Source organism: Dreissena polymorpha, chromosome 2 (assembly GCF_020536995.1).
Source record: "Dreissena polymorpha isolate Duluth1 chromosome 2, UMN_Dpol_1.0, whole genome shotgun sequence".
NCBI classification, from domain to species: Eukaryota; Metazoa; Mollusca; class Bivalvia; order Myida; family Dreissenidae; genus Dreissena; species Dreissena polymorpha.
Genome location: NC_068356.1, coordinates 58,385,665 through 58,406,588, shown reverse-complemented (window position 1 = coordinate 58,406,588; position 20,924 = coordinate 58,385,665). Strand labels below are relative to the sequence as shown.

The 20,924-nt window shown below is 35.2% G+C and overlaps 1 protein-coding gene across 1 annotated transcript in view; it reads left to right on the top strand.

Annotated features, from left to right (window-relative positions):
* The window catches only part of LOC127867161 (intermembrane lipid transfer protein VPS13A-like), a 149,691-nt gene extending 135,885 nt beyond the window's left edge, over positions 1 to 13,806 (top strand). Inside the window, exons 78-85 of the mRNA XM_052408201.1 lie at positions 442 to 555; positions 853 to 928; positions 1,057 to 1,220; positions 1,799 to 1,968; positions 4,591 to 4,705; positions 8,683 to 8,774; positions 10,347 to 10,548; positions 12,826 to 13,806. Of these exons, the coding sequence (XP_052264161.1) occupies positions 442 to 555; positions 853 to 928; positions 1,057 to 1,220; positions 1,799 to 1,968; positions 4,591 to 4,705; positions 8,683 to 8,774; positions 10,347 to 10,548; positions 12,826 to 12,870 (978 nt within the window). The 3' untranslated portion in view covers positions 12,871 to 13,806. The remainder of the gene's footprint in view (positions 1 to 441; positions 556 to 852; positions 929 to 1,056; positions 1,221 to 1,798; positions 1,969 to 4,590; positions 4,706 to 8,682; positions 8,775 to 10,346; positions 10,549 to 12,825) is intronic.
* The last annotated feature ends 7,118 nt before the right edge of the window (positions 13,807 to 20,924 follow it).

Here is a 20,924-nt window from a genome sequence, read left to right as displayed (position 1 = left end):
GTCTTGGTGTGCTGGAGCATAACCTTGGTCAGCTGATCAATGAGTTACATGTATGGTATTGTGAATACTGCTATAGAGGAGGACATGTATATAGATTACATTATTATAAACCAACCCTCTTCTAAAGTTTTAGTTGAGGTGTATTGGATTCATTGTCTGGCAATTAGTCAATTTGTCTGGCAATTGGTCCGTCAAAATAAAAAATATTGTAAGTTTGTGGAGCAATCTACTTCTGCATTGCTCAAGCATTTTATTTGAAACTTTTTACAAATGTCATCACTATGAAGTGGGGTGTGAATTTTATATTATCATCAATTTAATTCTTAGTTTGTCGTGTTGGACTAAGCCATGGGTATTGGTGCAATGCCAGTGACAAAGCCGTGCATTCGTATAAGTGACAACTGCCAAAAGCTCTAGTGTTCTGTCTGATTTGATCTGCAGGCCGTCAAGCAGATGTATGTGCTGGTGCTGGGTCTGGACGTGCTGGGAAACCCCTTCGGCCTGCTGAGAGGCATGGCAGAGGGTATGCAGGACCTCTTCTATGAACCCTACCAGGTAGGTGGGGTATACTGTTTGCCCATCTTTGTCAGAATACTGAAGAATACCAAATTGTTTCTCTGGGAATATCTATCATTTCTTTTTTCAAATGTGAAGTGTACAGACAATATGAACTTTTTATATTGAAACTTTGTATGAAGGATCATAACTTAAATGGTGTTGTATTAAATGTCATGAAAATAAACATACATATTGTGTTTCTCTTTACTGTTACCAAAAACAATATTCCGTAAACATGACCTGTCAAGGTCTCACCAATGGCTACCAGTTACCTGTACACATTCTTTATTTCAGGGTGCCATTCAAGGACCAGAGGAATTTGCTGAAGGCATGATGTTGGGAGTGAAGAGTCTGTTTGGACACGCTGTCGGTACGTCCTTTAAATGGATTTAATAAATATTTTATTTAGGTATTCACATTCAAAATATATATATATATACTTTCTCTCTCCTAGCAACGGATACATTTAAGAAAGTTTCTAAACTACATATGTTGTAGGAGGGGCAGCTGGGGCTGTGTCAAGGATCACAGGGACCCTGGGCAAGGGGATCGCAGCCCTCACATTGGACGATGAGTATCAGAAGAAGCGTAGAGAGGCTCTGAATAAGAGACCAGCCAATGTGGGCGAGGGATTTGCACGTGGTGGCAAGGGGCTTGTCATGGTAGGTGTTTTGATACAGTTTATGTGGTCCAGGGGTTCACATGTGGTGGGAAAGGGCTTGTCATGGTAGGTATATCTATACAGTTAAGATCATTGTAAAAGACAAGTTTCAGAAAATTACTTCTGTCTACACAATTGTGCACAGTATTTTATGGCATGTATTTCGAATCCCATCACAACAAAGTTGTATGCGGGGGTCACATTTTGAAGTCAGGTTGTCTGTCTGGATGTCATGTTTTTTTTGTCCAGCGCATATTTCTTAAAATAAGAAGTTTTAATTTTAAATTGCTTATGTTGGAAGTTCATTTTGAGGAAAAGTGCTGTGCGTAAGAATTCTATATTTTGCTTCAATTTTTTACCTTTGTTTTAAAACTAAACGTGCAATATTCTTGGATAAAATGGCATTATGGAACAATCGTGGCATTTCTACTTTTGTATCCCAGCTTAGTGTGCTTATACTTTCTAAATCAAGATAGCAAATCTCTGATTGGCCAACTAAAAGGTTGTTAAAAGGTGACCTGCTATTTGTATGGATAATGGAGGATGTGAGTGTAATCAAATTGATGTATATTTTTCTAGGGCGTGTTTGATGGTGTCACAGGCATTGTCCGGAAGCCCATCGAGGGGGCAAAGAAGGAAGGGGTGGAGGGGTTCTTCAAGGGGGTCGGCAAGGGGCTGGTTGGCGTGGTAACAAGGCCCACTAGTGGGGTCATTGACTTTGCCAGCAGCTCATTTGAGGGCATTAAAAGGTTTGAACTTGATCTGTGTTTCATAAATTTACTTTGAAAAAAAACTTGAAAGTTTCAGGGTTTTTAGCTCTACTGGCCGAAGGCCTGAAGAGCTTATGTCATGGCGTGGTTTCCGTCGTCCGTCCGTGCGTGTGTGCGTTAGACTTTTTCTTGTTTACACGATGAAGTCCATAGTTTTCATCTGATTCTTTTCAAACTTGTTCAGTGTCTTTATATTGATGAGGACCCAAATCCTATTGAAAATGGGTTACATCAGAGTAAAAAGTCCAGAATTATCTCCCCTTGAATTTGAGAAAATTGTGAAATAAGGCTTGTTTACGCAATAAAGTCCACAGTTTTCATCCAATTATTGCCAAACTTGCACAGTGTCTTTATCTGAAAGATGAGTCAAACCCTATTGAAAATAAGTAATATCGGAGTTATAAGTTCAGAATTATCTCCCCTTGAATTTGATAAAAAAATGAAAATTCATTTTTTTTTATGTGATTAAGTCCATAATTTTCATCCAATTCTTGGCAAATTTGCACAGTGTCTTTGTTTCAATGAGGACTCAAACCCTTTTTATGCCCCCCTTCGAAGAAGAGGAGTTTATTGTTTTGCGCATGTCGGTCTGTCCGTCCACCAGATGGTTTTTGGATGATAACTCAAGAACACTTAGGCCTAGGATCATGAAACTTCATAGGTACATTGATCATGACTGGCAGATGACCCCTATTGATTTTTAGGTCACTAGGTCAAAGGTCAAGGGCACAGTGACTCGAAACAGTAAAATGGTTTCCGGATGATTACTCAAGAATGCTTAAGCCTAGGATCATGAAACTTCATACGTACATTGATCATGACTGGCAGATGACTCCTATTGATTTTCAGGTCACTAGGTCTAAGGTCAAGGTCACATTGACAAAAAACGTATTCACACAATATCTGCCACTACAACTGACAGCCCATATGGGGGGCATGCATGTTTTACAAACAGCCCTTGTTTAAAAAGAGCAATAACGAAGCAATAAGTCCAGAATGACTTCTCCTTGAATATGAAAAAAATTTGAAATCCCGCTTATTTACGCAATTAATTCCACAGTTTTCATCCAATTATTTCCAAATTTGCACAGTATCTTTATATCAATGAGGACTTGAACCCTATTGAATATGAGCAGTATCGGAGAAATAAGTACACAATCTCCCCTTGAATTTGAGAAAATTCTCCTTGTTTGCGCGATTAAGTACACAGTTTCCTTCTTATTCTTTCCAAACTTGCACAGTGTTTATAGTAGTAGAGCGATTCAGACCCTCATGGGCCTCTTGTTTAAAGCATAAACTGCTATGGCTGCTGAAGTATTTTTTTTTACTTGTTGCTTCCAACCCCTTTGTCGTCAAAAGGTGCTACAAATTGAAAACTGTGTCTAATTTCCTTATGATTTCCACAATTGGGGAATTTCAGGTAATAATTAGCGCCAGTAAAGTGATTAAAAGGTGAGAATCTCATTTATAATTTTGTTCCCCTAAGCAATTTCTTTAAACTTATACATAGTAGGATAGAAGTTTTTTTGAAGATATTAAAATGTGAAAATTTGGTTGGAATTTATTTATTAAATTATAAAAAAATCCCTTTAATGAACACTTAAGTAATTTCCAAAGGAAGTCGGCAAGGGGCTGGTCAGCATGGTACCTAGGATTAGCAATAGGGGGGATGGTCTCATCGTCTCAGCCAGCAGCTTTATTGATGGGTTTAAAAGCTGAGAATTTAGGCTTGTTACTCCTAAATCCCCTGTATTAAAGGTTAATTGTTGGACATTACACTAGGAGATGGTTATAATGAGGCCTACCATTTTGTTAGGGCAATGACTTTGTAAGCAGCTTAGTTGAAAGGGATAAATAGGTGGGGTCTAAGTCAGTTTTATCAATTTTAGACCATTATGAAGATTTTTTATTTCACGCGTTTCGATAGTATAGCGTGAAATATTTGTCTTACGCGAAACGAGACTGTTTACAGTAATAAAATGATTGGTAAGTCTTGCACGAGGATCTCAAACGTATGATTATGTTGTGTAGAGTTCATTCTACCAGGCGTCTTCAGTCAGTGCGGACAGGTTTTATTTTAATTCTATGTGCTAAGAAAAATTTGTTGTTGTTTTTTTGTTGTGATTGTATATGTTTTGGATTTTTATATGAAACCAGACACATGAATGAGGCTCGACATTCGTATTATGTTCCGACAATTGGCAAACGAGCACAGGTTTCCAGCGTTAACCGTCTCTGGTTTTTCCTGGCCGGTCGGTTCACATTTTGTAGTCATAAATCTTGTCATGTATGTATTCAATGTTGAACTTGGCTGCACAGTGTCCCGCAAATAAACGTCTCGTCTGGTATTGCAAATATGAGTTTGTTGTTTTTAAGGAGAAACTGAAGTGTAGCAAAGACTGTTTAAAAGTTGTGAGTCTTCATTAAATTGTACATCTATTTCAGAATAGGAGATAATTTTGTGGACTTATCTTCTAAATTCTATACAATCAAGTGGATAGTTCAAACGTTATGTATCTTCATGGAAGATGTATCTATCACAGAATAGCTGTCGATTGTTCAAAGGTTATCTATTTTCATGGAATGGTGTATCTATTACAGAATAGCCGATAACGTTGGGGAGATCCACAGACTACGAGCCCCAAGGAGATTCCATAAAGACGGAATTATCCGCCCCTATAACAGACAGGAAGCAGAAGGCTGCGCTGTGCTCATGGTAACGAACACTATATATTTAACATATAATAACTAATTAGTTACAAAGAAGTGTTTGATGCCCATAATAACCTAAACTTGATATAATTACAAGACAAAATTGAATCCATTTAAGTCTGCAGACAACTGCCGTGGATTAAGTATTACCAGACTCTCATAGCATTTGAATTTCGACTTTTGGATGGATCTACCTTATTGTTAAAGAGTTGATATTGTTTTTACTTTGCATATGGTTTGCGTCATGGTAGAACAGTACATGTAAAACGCAAGAAGGGAATGATTTTATTATGCCCCCGGTAGGGTGGCATATAGCAGTTGAACTGTCCGTCAGTGTGTCAGTTTGTCAGTCCGTCCGAAAACTTTAATGGCCATAACTTTTTTAATATTGAACAAAGCTACTTGATATTTGGCATACATGTGCATCTCATGGAGCTGCACATTTTGAGTGGTGAAAGGTGAAGGTCAAGGTCATTCTTCAAGGTAAAATGTCAAATATATGGCGTCTGTCCGTCCGTCCGAAAACTTTAACATTGGCCATAACTTCTTCAATATTCAAAATAGCAACTTGATATTTGGCATGCATGTGTGTCTCATAGAGCTGAACATTTTGAGTGGTGAAAGGTAAAGGTCAAGGTCATCCTTCAAGGTCAAATGTCAAATATATGGCTCTGTCCGTCTGTCCGAGAAATTTAACATTGGCCATAACTTTTTCAATATTCAAGATAGCAACTTGATATTTGGAATGCATGTGTATCTCTGGAGCTGCACATTTTGAGTAGTGAAAGGTAAAGGTCAAGGTCATCCTTCAAGGTCAAATGTCAAATACATGGTGTCTGTCCGTCCGTCCGAAAACTTGAACATTGGCCATCACTTTTTCAATATTGAAGATAGCAACTTGATATTTGGCATGCATGTGTATCTCATGGAGCTGCACATTTTGAAAGGTAAAAGGTCAAGGTCATCCTTCAAGGTCAAATGTCAAATATATGGTATCTGTCCATCTGTCCGAAAACTTTAACTTTTGCCATAACTTTTTTATGCCCCTCAAGGGTGGCATATAGTTTTTGAACTGTCCGTCTGTCTGTTTGTCAGTCAGTCTGTCCGTTCGTCAGTCCGTCCGTCCGTCAGTCTGTCCGTCCGTCCAAAAACTTTTACATTGGCCATAACTTTTTCAATATTGAAGATAGCAATTTGACATTTTGCATGCTTGTGTATCATATGGTGCTGCACATTTTGAGTGGTGAAGGTCAAGGTCATCCTTCAAGGTGAAAGGTCAAGGTCAAAGGTCAAATTTTGCAATATTGAAGATAGTAACTTGATATTTGGCATGCATGTGTATCTCATGGAGCTGCACATTTTGCGTGGTGAAAGGTCAAGGTCATCCATAAAGGTCAAAAGTCAAATTTTGCAATATTGAAGATAGCAACTTCATATTTGGCATTCCTGTATATCTCATGAAGCTGCACATTTTAAATGGTGAAAGGTCAAGGTCATCCTTCAAGGTCAAAGGTCAAATTTTGGAATATTGAAGATAGCAACTCGATATTTGGCATGCATGCATATCTCATAGAGCTGCAGATTTTTAGTGGTAAAAGGTCAAGGTCATCCTTCAAAGTTAAAGGTCAAATTTTTCAATATTGAAGATACCGGTATCAACTCGATTTTTGGCACGCATGCGTATCTCATGGAGCTGCACATTTTGAGTGGTGAAAGATCAAAGTCAAGGTCATCCTTCAAGGTCAAAGGTCAAAATTTTGCAATATTGAAGATAGCAACTTGATATTTGGCATGCATGTGTATCTCATGGAGCTGCACATTTTGAGTGGTGAAAGGTCAAGGTCATTCTTCAAGATCAAAGGTCAAATTTTGCAATATTAAAGATAGCAACTTGATATATGGCATTCATGCGTCTCTCATGAAGCTGCATATTTTGAGTGGTGAAAGGTCAAGGTCATCCTTCAAGGTCAAAGGTCAAATTTTGCAATATTGAAGAGAGCAATTCCATATTTGGGATGCATTCGTATCTCATGGAGCTGCACATTTTGAGTGGTGAAAGGTCAAGGTTATCCTTCAATGTCAAAGGTAAAATATATGGCTTCAAAACGGCCCAGTAGGGGGCATTGTGTTTCAGGAACACAGCTCTTGTATTTACTATTCAAGTGTGATACTGGTTGCCATATGTATAAAACCCAAATACAATGGGTTAGTTAATAAGTGAGAAATAAGTTTTTTATGGTCATGGAAACATAAACTTGATATAATTGAGAGATAATTTTCCGATCAGTTAAAAATAATGTGTTGATGCGCATAGCAACTTAAGCGTGATATCATGAACACATAGTATTTGGTAATATAGATATTTGTTTTTTATTTATTATTTTTATAATTATAATATAATTTATTTTTTTAGCTCTGGTTTGATTAAACCACAAATGCATCATACAAAATTACAAATATTATATGACAAAAACTAATAAATAACATAAGTAAATATAAGTTGTAACAAGAGCACCGCCTTGCAGGTGCAGACCGCTCATCTATTTTTCTTTATAAAGGTGAAGGGAACTATCTCCATACTTCAATCAAAAAAGATGGATGGGTGGGGTGGAGAGGGGTGTATAGTGTGGGGGTGTGGTCATTTATTACATTATCTTCCAAAAATTAGAAATAAAAATGCAAAAACTAAATAAAAATATTTTTTTTTTTTTGGGGGGGGGGGGGGGGGATTCTTGGGTGGGTAGTTGGATGGTCTTTGAAAAATAAAAATATTTTTGTTTTTTAACCATGTTTCCAAAAAAATAATGGGTGGGGGGGTTGGGTGGGGTCGGGGGGTATAGTGTGAGGGTGTGGTCATTTAAACGATGATCTTTCAACAACAAAAAAAATGAAATAAAAAATTGGTTGTTTTTTTTTGGGGGGGGGGGTATGGGGGATGGTTTGGGCGGAGTCTATTGTAGTATGTCATGTAAGAGTTGTTTTGTCAAAGTATTAATCAAATCTGATCATAAGTAACGAAGTCATGGCAATTTGTGCAAAGTTTAATTATTTGACCTTGAGAGTCAAGGTCATTCAAAGGTCAAGGCAAAATTCAACTTGCCAGGTACAGTACCCTCATGATAGTATGAAAGTATTTGAAGTTTGAAAGCAATAGCCTTGATACTTTAGAAGTAAAGTGGATGTAAACACAAAATTTAACCATATATTCAAAGTTAATAAGTCAAAAAAGGGCCATAATTCCGTCAAAATGACAACCAGATTTATACAACTTGTTCTGTACAGTCCCCTTATGATAGTTTGTGAGTGTTCCAAGTCTGAAAGCAATAGCTGACACTTTAGGAGTAAAACGGCCCAAAACACAAAACTTAAAGAAATTTCCAAATTTCTAAGTATAAAGGCGCCATAATTCTGTCAAAATGCCAGTCAGAGTTACATAACTTTGCCTGCACAGTCCCCTTATGATAGTAAGTAAGTGTCGCAAGTATGAAAGCAATAGCTTTGATACTTTAGGTATAAAGTGGACCTAAACACAAAACTTAACCAAATTTTCTAAGTATAAAAGGGGCACATAATTCTGTCAAAATGCACACCAGAGTTATCTAACTTTGCCTGCCCAGTCCCCTCATGATATTTAGTAAGTGTACCAAGTTTGAATGCAATAGCTTTGATACTTTATGAGAAAAGTGGACCTAAACACAAAACTTAACCGGACGCGGACGCCAAGGTGATGACAATAGCTCATAAAAAAAATTCAAAAAATAGATGAGCTAAAAATGAAACAAACAACATAATTTCTGAAAGATGCAAGTCATTAGAAAAATTAAACAAAAAAGTGATACTATGAATACTATTATAATTTGTTTCTATGAATATTGGCAGCATGACATTTCAACTGAAACAAAGATAGATACTATGAAGTATGAACACAATGATGGTTTGTTCCTTTGATTATTGGAAGCATGCTATTTCTTTGGTTGTCAGGAGGCAGAGAAGGGCCGTTACCTCATTGAAGACTACGTGGCCCATGTTGTGGTAACCAAGGACAACAAGAATGTCTTCCTGGTCACCAACAAGTAGGGGGCAGTGTTATTCCTCTTAATATTTGTTACCAAGAATAACATTATTTTTTTAACAGAATTACCTTAATAATAACATTTATATTTTCACCACAATTTGTTAATGTTTTCATCACATTTAAATTAATGCTTTCACCACATTTCTAACAAATTTGTTTTGATCATAATCTTATTTGATTTTTTTACTAATAAGCTCAAAATGTATGTGGTTTTGAAGACACTTAAGTCTGTTTCCTGCAAAGAACCAAAACTTTGTGTATTTGGAAAGAACCTCAATTAAGGTTCATACCCAGTACCTCCCAGTTTTAAGACAGCTATCATAGCCATATCATTTGTGACCTCAATTATTAGGATTGGTGATTGGGGCATTTAATTGGTCTGGCTTTTTAACCAGGTTTTCCGAAGGAAAAAACTGGTTATTAGATTGGCGAATGCGGGCGGGCTGGCTGGCGGGCTGGCTGGCTGGCTGGCGGGCGGGCGGAACAAGCTTGTCCGGGCCATAACTATGTCGTTCATTGTCAGATTTTAAAATCATTTGGCACATTTGTTCACCATCATTGGACGGTGTGTCGCGCGAAATAATTACGTCGATATCTCCAAGGTCAAGGTCACACTTTGAGTTCAAAGGTCAAAAATGGCCATAAATTAGCTTGTCCTGGCCATAACTATGTCATTCATTGTGAGATTTTAAAATCATTTGGCACATTTGTTCACCATCATGGGACGGTGTGTCGCACGAAAGAATCACGTCAATATCTCCAATGTCAAGGTCACCACGACTAAAAATAAATTAAAAAAAAAAAAAACTTACAAAGGGGGTTAATTTTTTTTGTTCATTTCAAAAGTTCAGTTTGAGTTTTCTCCCTTTATCAGATTTTTTTTTCACAATCAAAACCTGGTTTTGTGACAATTTTGTCCCTTGTTTTGTTTTGCCTCACTTTGGAAGGGTTTGCTGGGGTCAAGGCCTATGCACAAATAATTGGTATTTGGTGCATTTTTTTCCAAGAGTAGTAAAGTTTTGAGACAAAAGTGTAATGTAAGAACACCCGTATCCTTTCAACATATGTCTAGTTTTCATTTGGATTCTGCCTGTTACTCAGGGTTGTGATTTAGATCATTTCTGTGGGGAGGAAAATTCTGTTTACTGATTTCGGACAAACAACATGTGAATACTGGGTTGACAAACCTCTTAGAAGATGCACAAAAATACATCTAGTGGAACTTTACAAATCATCACCCCTATATTATAACAAATTATCGAACTCTCAGAAATGACCCATGGAACAATGGGATTCGCTGCAATAAACGGAGCTGACCAAAAAATCACACAATGTTACTGTATGTTTCTCGTATGTCAGACAACTGTTCACTCAATTGATACTTAACTTTAACAAATTCAATATTGACCTGTTTCTTAAATTTACTCCAGTTCCACTGTTCTCTAATCTTTTAAATTTACCTTATACCAGGTTCACTTATTACCTTTTTTAAGTGCAATCCAGGTTCATTTATTTACTTACAATGACCACACTCAAGATTGGCATATAACATAACTGTACCACATTGCAGGCGCCTATTGTTTGCTAGTCGTGGGGAGATATTCGGCTCCTGGAACTGTGAGTTCACATACATCTGGGCAGAGCTCAAGGAAAAACCCAAGGTCACAACCAAGGGCATAGAGGTCACGTTGAAGGAGAAGGAGAAGCGGGGGCTGTTCGGGTCCTCCATCTCAAAAAAGGAGATTCATGTAGCTGACCTTAAACTTGCTGAGGTAAGTATTGGTGCATTTATCCCCCCCCCCAACCCACCACCCTAAATTGGTAACTTCTGGCCAAGGTACTTCTTAAAAGTACTCAGAGTACTCTTAGGTATACAACAATATACTTTGGGTATGAACATAGGCTAAAAAGTACCCCCAAGCATGGTCGGTGCATTAAACATATTATCCCCGGGTACATTGTGGAGTACTCTGGGTAGTTTTAAGTCGTACCTTAGCCGACAATGGCAAATACAGCCCTTGTGAGGGTATAAGTTGGATTCAATTGTTTTGTTGCTCAGTCAATCTGTCTGTCCACTTAAATTTGTGGATATAATTTCTACCTCATTTTTCAAGTGATTGAATGTTAACTAGGAATATGTTATCTCCATAAATTAATACACTTGTTGATTCCCAGTGACCATCATAAATGCCTGAAATACCTGCTCTTGGAAAAAGTTGACGAAGTATTATTCATGCTTGTAATTATTAGCTCATTTTATGTCTTATTCTGCTTTTGTATTTAATTATTCACACTATTTTTATCCCCTACTTCAGGCAGAGGGATATAGAACTGGCCCTGTTCGTCCATCCATCAGTCCGTCAGTCAGTTCGTCCATCTGTTACAAAATTAATTTTGGAGGGAGATATCAATTCAAGGAATTTTCTTGTTCAATCGTTGTGATTAAAACATGGCAACCCTTGTTGTTGGTGTAGTGCCTCATAAATCTTAAGTCAATAATCAATGTCAACCACTTAAAATTTTGACAGAGCGCCTGTTCCTGCATAGCATCATTATAGTAGTCACATATCAATATGAATATTTGTAAATTGAATATAGATGGTTGCTTTCGGTAATAGTGTAGCTAATTTTTAGCGAGGCTGTTTTTGGAGAAAACCCGAGCTATTGTCATAGCCAGCGCGTCGTCCGACATCCAAGGTCTAGGGTCGAAAAAACAAAGTCAAGGGAAGTAATAAGCTTTAAATGGACATAGTTATCCGACCTGCCCACGTATATATTTTGTTAAATAAATCAAAGCGGCGCAGTAAGCGGCATTGTGTTTCTGACAAACACATTGTGGTAAAAGGTCAAGGTCATCCTTTACGGTCTACGGTAAAAAATACAAATTTAAGGGAAGTAATAAGCTTTAAAAAAGGAGAAAATTATTCAATATTGAACACTTGGCATGCATGTGTATCTCATGGAGCTGCACATTTCGATATATATATATATATATATACCATTACCAAGAATTGAAGTTCTTTTCACAGTTACTGTACAGATTTATTATTTTGATTATTTATAACTCAAATGATTGATTTGTCAAAGTTTTTTTTCAAATGATATAATTATAATTTCTTTGATGTTCATTACATACCTGTGGACTTTTGTCCACAGATACATGATCAACTCTTGCTATGATCTCTTTTAAACCACAGGCCTTGGTTGTGAGTGATGTCTGACATGGTCATTATTGACTGTGAGACCCCCCCCCCCCTCCCCCCCCCCCCCCCCCCCCCCCCCCCCGGTTGGATTGGACAAAATTCAAGGGAAGAAATAAGCTTTAAAGGGAGATGATTTCTATACCTGCCAAATGATAAATAGCAATTTTATTTTTAAGCGGCGCAATAGGGGGCATTGTGTTTCTGACGAACACATCTCTTGATATAATTATCATTTCTTACCTGTTCTAATTTGTGAATGCTAGTTTTCATTAAATACCAGTGGACTTATGTCCATACATACATGATGAACTCTGGTTATGATCTCTTTGATAAACCACAGGCCTTGGTTGTCAGTGATGTCCGACTTGGTTATTTTTGACTGTCTACAGACCCCCCCCCCCCTGGTTGGATTGGACAAAATCCAAGGGAAGTAATAAAGCTTTAAAGGGAGATGATGTCTATACCTGCCAAATGATAAATAGAAATTTTATTTCAAAGTGGCGCAGTAGGGGGCATTGTGTTTCTGACAAACACATCTCTTGTTGGGTCACTAGGTCAAAGGTCAAGGTCACTGTGACCTCTAAATAAAGAAAATTCTGACAAGCTTTCACAGCTGAGCGTGGCACCCGTTATGCGATGCTCTTGTTTGTTTGGTGGTAGGATTAGTTGTACCATTGTTGAAGTTTTTATTATCTAAATATGATCACATATAATGCTTTCTTGTTATATGGTATTGAGAAAATTGTTGAAGCCAACATGGCCAAGTTAATATTTTTACAGTACCATAGGTGATGATCTCATTAAGATTTTATTATAAATGAAGTTTGTGTTCGTTTTGTTTTTCAGTGGATGGTAGGAAAAATATCTGAAGCCTGGGACGCAAACAACTAGTTACCTGGGGTCAACAAAGAAACAATAGTCACCTGGGGTCGACATAGAAACAAATAGTCACCCAGGATTGACATAGAAACATTGAGTGTTGAGCGTGTAAAGAAAATATGCACACTCTGAGAAGTGTGAAATAGTTCCCTAGAAATCATATGAAGAAACATTGTAAGAAAATAATTGTAAGAAAAAAGTCAAAATTTGATAAGCATATAATGAAATTGTATGACTATTGTTGCCATGGAAACATGGCATGCTGAAAACTGTTGAGGTAGAACTTTGAATTTGATCGAAAGTTCTTTCAATCATATGAACATGACAGACTTGTGTTTACGTTAACATCAAATTTTATTATTTATTTATTATGATATTTGTGTTTTCTGATTTACTTTAATATTTTCTATGCTCATGAGTAAGTGTAAAATGTTTGTTTTTTAAGTTTAACAGTTTTTTTTATTGATTTTTGAACAAAATTGAAGCAAATTATAAAAGAAGGTATTTGTAAAATAAATAAACACAATCTTTAAAAGTACAAAATGACAAAAATTATTTAGAAAATTATTACATAAAATTGTGTAATGTAGATATCATTCTTTAGTCAAAAGAATGTATGGATGTTGTCATTAGTTTATTTTATAGTGTTTAGTTCATTTTAAAACAAAATGTTGAATACTTCTGAAGTTTGGTTTACACGTGCTTACAAATATATATCATTGTAAATTAAAATATACTCGTATGGAATGAAGTTCTTTGTTCATTTGATTGTGTTGTTTTTTCTTGCCTACCACATTTGCATTTGCTCAACTAAATACTTTATTGTTCTGTAAATATTTCTTATTTTCTATGGCAGTATGCCTATAAGTGACAACATAATGAAAACAAATATTGATACTTGATAATAAAATAAATGTAAATAAAAAATGTAATCATCAATATATAAAAGTGCCAGAATAGTGTGAACAATTATTAATTAATCAATAATTATATCCTGTTAGATACATTATTGCAAGATTTTGAAAAAAAGAACACACATTTGAAATTTAATGTACATGAATTAATGCAATGTTTGGTGTTATTATGGTAATTGTTTATTCTTTGCTTCAAACATTTTCCACAATCTGCTCAATTGATGATATCATGCTAACTCACGGCTTTAATAAGATTGCTCTTTATATTATAATGGATTTGTAGCAAATATTTTGTTTCTGCTTTATGGTACATTATGTGCTCACTCATAAATAATTCCATTACCTCCAGCAGATATTTTGTTTGTGTATGTTTGTATGTTACATGCTCATTCATGTATAATTAAATTTTATCTTGCTGTTTAAAAAAACATGAACATCAGTTGGTCTGTTGTCAAGCTTTTTACTTTAAAGTAAATACAAATAAAGCTTTTTGCTTTTAAGTAAATACAAAATAAAGCTTAAATCTTGTTAGTGCCTAGTCATAATTACCATGTTACAAAATGTTAGTGCTGATTGACAGACAATAATTTTTGTACTGGTTGACTGAAAATAATGCCAGTACTGGCTAATTGACAATAATTTTCAAAATCTGACAAACATACCAGTTCCAAACGCGTTTGACAAAAGTCAATGTATCTTTGATACTTCAATTCAATATACTGGTACATACGCACAACTAAACATAAGATTTTTTATGTATTGTTCAGAAATTTAGTCTAATGGTTATAGTGTTTGCGTATCATTGACCATGTTTCTAAATGACGGAGACACAACTTTGCCTTGAAATGCCTTGTAGAACTATATTTCATCAAACAAAAATATATTACAATGCTAAGTTGAGTGTTTCATTACTTTGGGGTGATTAAGTTTAAAATTAGAATGTAGAAATAGATGTGTAGTTTTACATGAATATGCATTAAATTTTTGTTGATTAGTAGCTATTTGCCTGTCAATAAATGCTAAACAAACTGATGCTGATGATTAGGGATTTGTGTAACATGATACAAGTTTATGCTTTTAAATAAAGATCATTTTTTACTTCCTCTGCATAAGTTTTCGTGCAAAATTGTCATGTTGTTTTTTATTTATTTGTAGAAATTCTTTTATTTGTATTCTTCCATATTTAATTCCCTGTACATGTATTCATGCAATAGTTGTTTTGTTTATTCTGCTGAAACAAGTGCTTTGTTATATTTATGGGCTAAAAGGGTAGTCAAACCTGTCTCATCAACTTCACATTGTGTAAATTAATGGTACAAACCTGTAGGCTCTAACATAAGGAGAGATGATCTTATCTTCAACAAATATGAATTGACTGAATAAACACATGATAAAGCAGTCCTTCATTAAAATAATTGCTTTAACTTGTTGCTTCGGTTTAAAAAGCTACTTGAAAATTTGAAAAGTCCATTTTTTATTGAAAAATTTCACTATTTATTGTTATACTCAAGCCATCTTCCGAATATTTGAGTAATGGACTGATATTCATAAAGCTCCATACGGGAAATCTTACCTTGAGTTACTGGAAAGATTACATTTCCAAATTCATTTACTTTGTGAAATTAATTGTCTTATGCTTACAAAATGATGAAAACTTTAAAATTGCATCCGTTCTTACTTGTTTAAAACATTAAAAGGTACTTGACAGAGTCTGAAAGAATTTAATGAATGTAAGGAATTTACTTAAGTTTTCCATACGAGTCATTGTGAATACCAGCCCGTTACAAAGAACTGCTGTTCCGACTAGTGCAATAAATGTTTGATATATATGTACAATATATGCATTGAATGTGATGGACATGTAATTCTATCACAAGAAAACATGACTTCCAAAAGCATAAAATATTGTTCACTATTTCCATTAAAAAATGTATCACTTATGAATTTATGATAAACATTATAATATTTAATAATCTCTTTGCATATTAAAACCATCTACTTAAGTATTTTTCTTAATTGAAAGAATTTCCTTATGCTTTCCCTAAAAATTGTTGAAAAAAAAGAGGCTCTGAATAAACCACTAGCCGAAATCCTAATGCTTTCATAGAGACCTACATGTAATAAAGCTGGACTTTATAAACTATTTCTGATTGGCCACATTTCATCAGCCACCTTGCGGTCAGGCTTACAGTTCGGGTAAATACTGTCTGGGTATATTTTCTTGAATCTCCCAACAGAAAACATGACTTAGTCAAGTGACATTTTCAACTGAGATTTTCAGATGCCAAAAACAGTTATTTCAGCTTATGATCAAGTGAAATTAAACCTCAATGTAATTTTCACAAGTTGACACTATTAGTAAATGCAAATGACCCACAAATCAGGAAATTTAGGAAGTTATCAATATAAGTAATCAAAGATGAACCCATAAACATTTTATTTGTTTGCTTTATACAAAGATACATTATGGTTATACAATATTGTTGTAATAGATCATTTTACTCAAAACTAATGTATTCCTCTATTATTTAGTCATTCACGAATAGCGTCAATGATTTATTAGTAATATGTAGATTGTGAGGGATATTATGAAGCGCATTGTGCGTTACATTTAAATGTAACAAACCAACAAGTTTCTTAAATGTCTTGAGATTCTAATTAAAAAAGAGAGGATCTTGTAAAGTTGTTGCTAGTTCATCAAATCAATATTTATTTATTGTCGGTTAGATATACTAACATTATAACATAAGGTATGAATAGCTTTTGACCGACAGATCATTTAAGCAGATGCTTGTTGTCAATGCTCAATATTGTTTCAGATCACGCCCTATATGAATTTCTTATCTGCCATAATATTACTGCTGGTAATTGTAGATTCTCACCACATGTAGTAAAATACGTAATAAATAGGAATATAGCACTTTAGTTCCCTAAATCTTGTGTAGGTTTTGAACTGTTCATTTTTTAGTGTTTGCTTAAATGTAAAATAACCAGGGGCTTGAGGGTCCCTGCAATATTTGCTGTGTTTTGTTGTACTGTTTTATCTTTCTATTTATCCCTTTGTTGTTGTTTTGTTGGCAAGATTTTTTTGTTAATGATAATGTTCAGCAATTCCAATAAACATGCTTCTTAAAATCTTATATGTATGTATATTATCGTTTATACCCTCTATTCGTTCTATACAGTTCAGAAAACATGTATGAGTTCTACGATATTTCAATGTCCCGAATCTAACTATTGTAACATGTATCTTAAATATTTTCAAAGCATGTATTGTAACTCCTCATACTTTCAATACCACTGAGCATAACGTTGCACCTTATATTGGTTTATTATCGGACCAACTTTGACTTTTCTGCATATTACTCAACAACTATTGGATTAAAAATAATTATGTTCTTGAATGTGAACGGCCCATATGTACTGATATAAGTGTGAAGCTTCCCATTCAACACCTAAGAGTAGACATTTACTTAATCAATGCTTTTCCTTTATAGAACAGCAATAAATTATTAAATAACATAGTGTTTTGTTAATTTATTGACAAGGTTTCTTACTATTGTTGGTTCGAGCAACCATTGTCACTAGATAAATATAAAATCTTAAAAGCGCTAATGTAGTATGTTTCATGTGTCTATAGTCTGGGAAAATAATGTAAATGAAACCCTTTCACAAGTGCTGTGACACTGGGGAAATGTCAGTTAATCCCTTTAAAAACTATTTACATGGAGTTTTCTTCCATTTGGTCTGCAAAATATTTCTATACTAGATAGTGAAAGTAAAATACAGAATGTACATGTACCATCAATGACAATACATGTTTAGCTTATACCTTAAATTGCACATATTAACATGTTATGTATATTTTGAGATGATGAACTATTATGAAAGACATCATCTCCCAGTAAAGAGAATCAGCACTAATTCACCAGAAAATATTACCTTCAAATTTTAACTCAACTAAGATATTCAAGTTTAAAGTGTTGGGTTAGGAAAGTTCCAATTGTACAATATGAATCATTTATACTAAAATGCATAGCCTCTGAAGCCCCTGCTGGGATTTGAACCCAGACCTCTTTCCTCTGGCATGGAAAGTATTCTATCTTGAAATACAAGGGCATTTTAGAGAAAAATGCGCTTTTGTAATACTATAAACATACCAAAATATTTTAACTACAGTACACGTATAATGTGAAAATTTCCTTAAAATAATTGTTCACGGGATATTTCTAACAAAGCACACATAGGGCCCTTTGCGAATCTGCAACACATAACAGCTTTAGTTCGAATTTTTCCTCCCAACGTTTACTTCAAGTACATTTATCTCTGTACTCATATATATCCATTAACATCAATTTAAGAATAATTACCAATCTACATGTTGAACTATTGTGTCTTTTAAGACACCCACTGGTCAGTGTAAATAATGTTCAAGACCATCTACTTCTAAATACTACACAGAAGTATCACAACAAATTTACATACATACCTACATTAGCGGTAAGAGACGCAGGCTGGCTAAGCCTTTACTAGCCCCCTCATGGTCAGGAAACCAGTTACTATCTGGTATTACTGTGTCTATCAACCATGAAAGTGTTCAACCTGTTCTTAAAGGTGTTTGATATCAGCACTGTTACTATTTCATCTGGTACAAGGTTGCTTGGTATGATTACGCTATGTGAGAAGAAATGTTTCTTGACATCTTTCTTAAATGACTTTCTTAAGTTTAAGTCAAGTGAGTGTCCTTTTGTTATAGGAGTTAAAACTTTTCTTTTTGTTGTACTAGGATTTAAAACTTTGTGTTATCTTCTTTGCTATTCAACAGCTTATACACCTCAATCATGCCTCCTCAAAAACACGATATACCAATGTTGGAATTATCACAAATCTTCCTGGACACTGTAAATGTTTGACACAATTGACTAGCTTGGTTGCTCTCTTTTGTACACGCTGGTTACTTACAATAAAAAAATTAATCAAGGATTCAATACGCAAGATGTGGTCTTATAAACGTCTTGTAGTTTTCTAAATTGTTTTGAATTTATATGTTGAAAAGTTCTTTTCACAAGCCCAATTAGACTGTTTGCTTTGTATATACATTTATTAATATTCTCACAAATTTAAAGTTGGTAGAAAATAGCATTTTAAGAGCACATTCTTGTGTATTATTTCATTTTTGTACTTCCGTTTATTCAAGTTCTTCTCGTAAGAGTAAGTCTTATTTGCGCTATATATTATACCATTGTGAATGTTTGGATATCATAGCCGGAAATTGGTGTATATTGTGACACAGACACAAAACACAAGCATTTTGTCTCGCATTAAATATTACCAGACCACATCTTGCGTTGAAATTTTGGCTATTGCTACAATGAACATTGATTTTTTATTTGTTCACTTTATTTTTCCAAAATTTGTACAAACTATATGTTGATTTTTACTGGCTTTTAACATGCGGCCAGTTAACATTCATGTGCGCTTATAGTCTTTATTACATTTTAGAGCTCATTTATCCCTATCAAAATGCGTTCAGTCAACACATTGAGTGTGCTTAATAGCAATTAATTGCATCAAATAACTTATCTTATGCACCAGGACCTGCATCATGTGCTTAGTAGCAAACTGACTGCATGTTACCCTCCAAATTCCACTTCCTTTTAGGGGTATGTAACCTTTAAGAGAACCCAACCCCTTCAAATTTGAATTAAAGGCACTTCTCCCATAGGTATAATCTGTTTTGAGAAAGATCACAAAGTTCCCATACAATGACACACAGATTTATTCATAAAAGTTGACGTTGAAAGCGTCACGCGTAACAGTGTTTCGCGTCAAGAATTAAGGTAGATAAGCCGAACTTGGTAACATCATACATGCAGACTCCATTCAAGGCATCACTTTTGATTCTAATAGGCAAAGCAGATGTAACATATGACTTAAAAAGTGAAAAAAATATCGATGGCAATATTTGAGCATCATAGCAGGTTTTGAATAGGATTCTAAAAAACTTCTTTTGGGGAACATTTTAGGTAAAATCCATGTAGAAGCAGCATTTCTGATGTCATTTGACCCAACAAAAGGGCTTGCTTGCATGGAAAAACAACACGCTTGACTTCCTGACTGAAAGTCATTGTCAGACATGAGCTTTTAGTCTTCTGTCACACCTGGACCTATGATTCCTCCGCTCGAGTTCCGTCTCGGACAGGCTCCGGAAAGTGTCAGTCTGGCCCAGGTGCTCAATTCCATGTAATCTGAGAAAACAAAATGTTTTTTGTGCACATTTACCCATTACCGTGCCAACTAATGTAAGTGAGATACAATTAGAGTAAGCTTTTAACAGTCTTTGTTGCTTTATTTGCTGCAAATGGATAAGTCTGTCACCACGCCGGCATCACATTGTCGAGCACACTGGCAAAGTTATCGCCACAAAATGTGCTTTCAGAGCAGCAGTAATTGTAAAAAAAAACTATTTTCCTAATTTTGGTGACAAAAGTGTGCCAGGATATCAAAGAAATCCTTTTACAATAGATTTCATTGAAAATAACGGCGTACTTACCTGCAAAGACACCGATCCTCTCGACACGACTGGGCAAGTGTTGAGGGCCGTCTCGGAATCAGTCATGCTGTGCAGTTTTTGATGGTCTGTCACTTCAGCCGGACTTGTAAACCAATTGGACAACAGTTCAGGCAGAGCTATAGACCCATTTTGACACCGCCTAAAAATGCAAACGTAGGTTTACGCATAATATTGTGGTCACTTAAATACAGATTCCCTGCTGTTTTTCACGCTGGTTGTATCACAACATCGTTCCAGAAAAGAATGCATAATATTATTATCATTTTTGTATTTTCAGCTGAATACATGTACTTGATTTTACTTGAACTCAGCAAGATATCCGAACAGGAAAAATATGGCAAAGTAGCGTTGTTCTGAGTAGACCTGCCTTACAGGTTGAAGTCAAAGGCAGATAGCAGTATCAGTCCAAAATTGGCGGGCATTTTTAACAGTAAAAGGCTCAAAAAGTAAACAAAAGTAATAACAAGACTATTTCCAAGCAATATAAGTCCCCTACCGGCTCCACCAATGTCAGAAATTTCACCATTGTCAGAATATTTTTTTTATTGTTGACATAACCAGAATTTTTGACGTAGGAA